The sequence below is a fragment of the Glycine soja genome, chromosome 10, assembly GCF_004193775.1.
Source record: "Glycine soja cultivar W05 chromosome 10, ASM419377v2, whole genome shotgun sequence".
Taxonomy (NCBI): domain Eukaryota; kingdom Viridiplantae; phylum Streptophyta; class Magnoliopsida; order Fabales; family Fabaceae; genus Glycine; species Glycine soja.
In genome coordinates, this window is record NC_041011.1 from 26,228,048 (window position 1) to 26,233,243 (window position 5,196).

A 5,196-nucleotide genomic window follows, 5' to 3' on the forward strand; every position below is an offset into this window, starting at 1 on the left:
TATAGAACTATTTTTTTCATTTATATTTATATTATGAAATGAATTAAATTACATATCAATTTAAACAATTTTTTTGTTATTGAACACATTATTTATACTATGTAAGTATGTATTATAATATCTTAATGTTTAGTCAATATAAATAATATGTATTTATATGAAAATGTATAAATATTGGTAAGATAATATCAAACTTGAGTGTATGTAAATCATAATTTTATTTTACTATTTATGATATACCTTTTTTTCTAAAATAGTTGGAAATATTTAATTTATATAAAAAAAATGATAACATTAACCGGAGCATCTTATCGATCTGTTTATTCCACAGTGTGTATTCAATATAGATAAACCCATTTATATTTATCATGTGAAAGCAGGTACAATCTATTTTTGTCTTTTACACTAAAGTTTGTGACCTTCAAATGAAATATGTAGTCACGTCCCCTCTCATAATTGAGATTTTCTTTAGTTTAGGTATTTTGCCAGCTATATAGTTGCATGTGATTTGATGCAAGTCAAATTTTGGCAACCGCATTCAATCAGACTCATGTGACCTGGCATGGTCACATTCTCAAACCATTGATCGCACACATAAAAGAGAATGCTTGTTCCATTACATTTCCTATATATATTCTCCTTATTTTCATGCACTTTTTGTCAAGAGAAAAAAAAATATGGGGAAAACACTTTGGTTCTTTTTGGTTTTCACATGCCTTTTGATTCCTCTAGCAGTTGCAGATTGGAACATACTGAAGCTGCAGACACAAGATGGATTGAAGATCAGCCTGAAGAACTATTGTGAAAGCTGGAGGATGAATGTGGAGCTGCACAACATTAGGGACTTCCAAGTTGTGCCTGAAGAGTGCACTGAATACATTGGAAAATATGTTAAGTCCACACAGTACAAAGTAGACTCACAGAGGGCATCTGAAGAGTGCTTGGTTTACCTTAGCACCAGCTGTAATTTGAAGAAAGATGGATTGGATGCTTGGATTTTTGACATTGATGATACCCTGCTTTCAACTGTTCCTTACTACAAGAATAATCTATATGGGTAATTCTAAAATTCACTCTCATTTGCTAACCTTATCGTGATGTTTTGCTATTAAGTTGCTCTGTGTTTGGTTGAGCATTTACAAGATTAATTTTTGTTAAAATTGATTTTTAAGTGTCCTGATTTATATTTAGATGTTTCTTTATTATAATAAGTTATTAGTAAAATTTAGTATAAATTTTTTTATCCAACAGATAAGTTATTTAAAATTACTTTAATTCATAATCAATTCTGAATCAAAAAATCAATTTCTCAATATAACATCAAAAGACATGAACATTTATCTAAAATCGTGTTAACCATAACTTCGGCATGATTTTGAATCATATAATGTGAATCCAAACTGGCTAGCTATATAGCTCAGATTGCTTGCTAAACTATTTGGTTCCTAGCTATATAGTTTAAATTGCTTACTTACCCTATATGGTTCTTACTTTGATCTCCTTATGCTTACAAATAATCAATCTCAATGATGATGGATTTCTTTGGCAATAGGGGAAAGAAACTGAATGTGACATCTCTAGAGGAATGGATGCGCAAAGGCAATGCACCTGCTCTTGATCACTCATTGAACCTATACAATGAACTTAAATCCAGGGGTGTGCAAATCATTATGGTTACTTCAAGGAAGGAGCATCTCAGATCAGCCACAATTGACAACCTTGTCAAAGTTGGTTATTATGGGTGGACTAAAATTGTCTTTAGGTGAGTACTATTTAACCCTCTCTCTCATTAACTTTCACTACTATTTTTTCTTTCACCTATTCTCATTTTCATTCTAAATCTTTTTATTTTTCTTTATTTTTTTTATCTCTGTGCAGAGATCCTGCTAATGAATTGGTGTCAGTGCAAAAGTACAAGTCTGATGTGAGAAGGCAAATAATAAATGAGGGTTATCGCATTTGGGGCATTGTTGGGGACCAATACAGTAGCATTGAGGGGATTCCAAACCCCAGAAGGGCATTTAAACTCCCAAATCCAATGTACTATGTTGCCTAATGAATCTCATTCACTGTGATTGCATTATCTCTCCCTCATTTTCAACTTATATAAAAGATAATTTGTTGCAATAAGTTAAACAAGCCAACCTGTAATTTGTAGGTAGAGGTGAAAATACTTGAAAAGATTTGTGCAGTGCAAATTTACCAACTAATGCTCAATACTTCAATAGCATCATTAATAATATTTGTTTCTGAACAATCTGTAACAGTGAAAATGTTTCAAAACCTTTCCTCCTTTGCAAGTCCAATTTTAAAGAATAAATATAATATGTGACATTTTTTTTTTGAAAGCTCAATTAATTTTCATTTCAGTTTTTACTAGTCATCCTTTATTATTAAATATCTATTTATTTATGGTGTGATGGCTGATGAGTCATATAACTTATAAGTGTCCTTTGTAAAATAATTTATTTACATTTGCAATTTTTATTACATAAAAAAGAACAAGACGTGGTTTCGTGTAGGATACTACACAAGTTATTTCTTTAATGTGAGCTCACTTGCAAATTGCAACGTTATTTATTTAAAGGGAAGTGCCAAATTTGGAATAAGGTTCAGCTCCATATCTTGGTATTGGAACATATAACCCTTGCATCCTGAAAACAAGTTACACTACAATATTTAAATTCTGAATCAAAATTTATTAGTAATTGCAAATCTGCATCATTTTCTTTCATTGTATATTAAGGAAAGCAAAAAGATGCAACTAAGTAATAAATTTGTAGTAAACTTGCGATCCTCAATTGAAAACTATCACATGAAAAGCCTAAAGAAAAAAGAGATGCAAATCTAGAATTCTTTTTAAGGGGCAGGGTCATTTTTCACTACTTTATCGAATTTATACAACTATTTTGAAAGACATGGACTTAAATGGCCTTTTTGAAAACAAGGTTTGATACGTCTAACAAAACAGTCCATATCTTAACTACCTTCCACGTCATAAAAGATATATACTCTGAATACTGATACAATAATTAAAAATTAAGAGTTCTTGCTTTCAAATTTGTAAACATGAGAGGAATCACAATGAGGGTTGAGAGTCAAATACAAGTACACTACATAGAAACCGTAACATAATGGCATATTAACTCAACTGTTGCCACACTTTGTTTGTGATACATTATTTTCGTTTAAACTTGCTAAACTATGTAAATAAAATAGAAGTAAGAAGAAGTCACCAAGGGACAAAAACACAAGGCAAAGCTTTCTTTTAGTAGTGAAAAACACTACTAAGCTAGACCCCCTTAACGTAGGTGAGTCTCTTATCTCTATGAAACAAATAGTCATAAATAGAAAATTTAATATCAGGCTCCATTATTGCACCCCTGTTTTATTAAATTTATTGATATTTGAGAATCCAAAGTAATCTCAATTAAATTAAACTATAACTCCACAGTAAGCAATGCAAGTTGAATAGTCCCATTTTTTATACCCAGCACAAACTATAGTACAAATGCTCAGTTGCTATAATAGGCCACAATTGTGATCCCTTATTGCGGCTCACTTTTACCAATCCCTCCTTCAAAGCTTTCATCCTATTCTCATCTATTATTGAATATAAAATCATTTCCCTTATCACAGTTCACTTTTACCAATCCCTACTTCAAAGTTTTTATGGATACCAAATGTCTCTTGGCATATAAATATTTTCATAACTCAGCTAAACTGGGGTGTCTTATTTTTTATTAGAAGTTTTTATAGCCACCGGAATGAAAACATCAATTCAAAAATAGTTTTTTTTTTTTTTTTTACACTTGAATCATCGAGAGTTGCTAGATAAAAATTTGAACTTTACAATAGTATATTGATCTAATTTTACTTTTACTTCAACATTTTGAACCATTTATCATATTTAAATTAATTTTAAATATTATTTTGTATGTATTTTTATCATATTTATTTTATTATTATTATTATTATTATTTAAAAGAAACTTGGAAGATTTACTCACCGTTGAATCAAAATTCTAATTTTACAACTAGAACATGGACAACTAGGTCAAGATTTAAATTTCACAACAATCATTGGTTTGGTTGTTGGCAATCTTTTTTGTAAAACAAAAAATGCTTTAACATTTTAGAACCATTTGATTTGTTAAATATAATATTTATTTAATAATAAGAAATAATATAGTACATATTTATAAATTAAAATTATATATTTAAAAATATTTTTTACTTTTATATATTATGATTAATTTCTAAAATAATAATAATGTTTTTAAAATATAGTCCAAAATTTAATTTAGTTTTACTAATGATTATTTTTCTTATGATTAACTTTTATTTTTATTTTCTTATTATTAATTTTTAAGTTAATGATTATTTTCTAAAATATAGAGTAAAATTTCATTTATTATAAAAATATACATATATTACATTTAAACTATTTATTATATGATTTATGTTAGTATATTGACTAAAATGTAATCTTTGTTCTCCAATTTTCACAAATATGTAATTTTATTCTCCTTATCTTTTAATTGAAACATTTTGTCCTCAAATTTTACATAAAATTACAATTTTAGTCTTCCTATTTCTTAATTGAGATATTTCATCTCCCACTTTTAAAAAATTTGTGATTTTAATTCTCTTAATCAATTTCAGACTTGTTGACTATGTATTTTTTAATTCCTTTCTTAATAAATTAAGTTTGTTAGCAATTAAATAATTTTAAAAAAACATTTTACATAGTCATAGTTCAATGTTTGAAATTGGTTACAAGGACTAAAATTACTGACTTTTTAAAAATAGGGGACGGAATATCTTAATTAAAAAAATAGGTGATTAAAATCGTGAACTTTTTAAAATTGAAAAATAAAATGTCTCAATTAAAAAATGGAGGGCATAAAAGCACAAATTTTAAAACCATTCATAATTTTGGTTTTATATTCATAACTTCTGTTTAATAATTTTTTATTACTGCTCCATTTGATAATTATTAAAAACCACAATATATTTCATTTAATGAATTATTAATGGAATTTTAATCTAAAGTAAATATTATAGATTTTTTTTAAAAATACAATCACTGTAAAATTTTGTCTTTTTTAAATTAATAATTTTTAAAATTATATTTTATATCAATTAATTCTTAAGTTCTTCGTATTAGTATACTCCTATTACCTTTAAGTTAAAT

General features: G+C 27.4%; 1 protein-coding gene across 1 annotated transcript; it reads left to right on the forward strand.

Annotated features, from left to right (window-relative positions):
• The first annotated feature begins 631 nt into the window (after positions 1–631).
• On the forward strand, positions 632–2,130 carry LOC114370441 (acid phosphatase 1-like). Its single transcript, XM_028327791.1, has 3 exons — positions 632–1,057; positions 1,553–1,762; positions 1,879–2,130. Exons 1-3 carry the CDS (start codon positions 678–680, stop codon positions 2,054–2,056), a joined length of 768 nt encoding a protein of 255 aa, XP_028183592.1. The 5' UTR covers positions 632–677; the 3' UTR covers positions 2,057–2,130.
• The last annotated feature ends 3,066 nt before the right edge of the window (positions 2,131–5,196 follow it).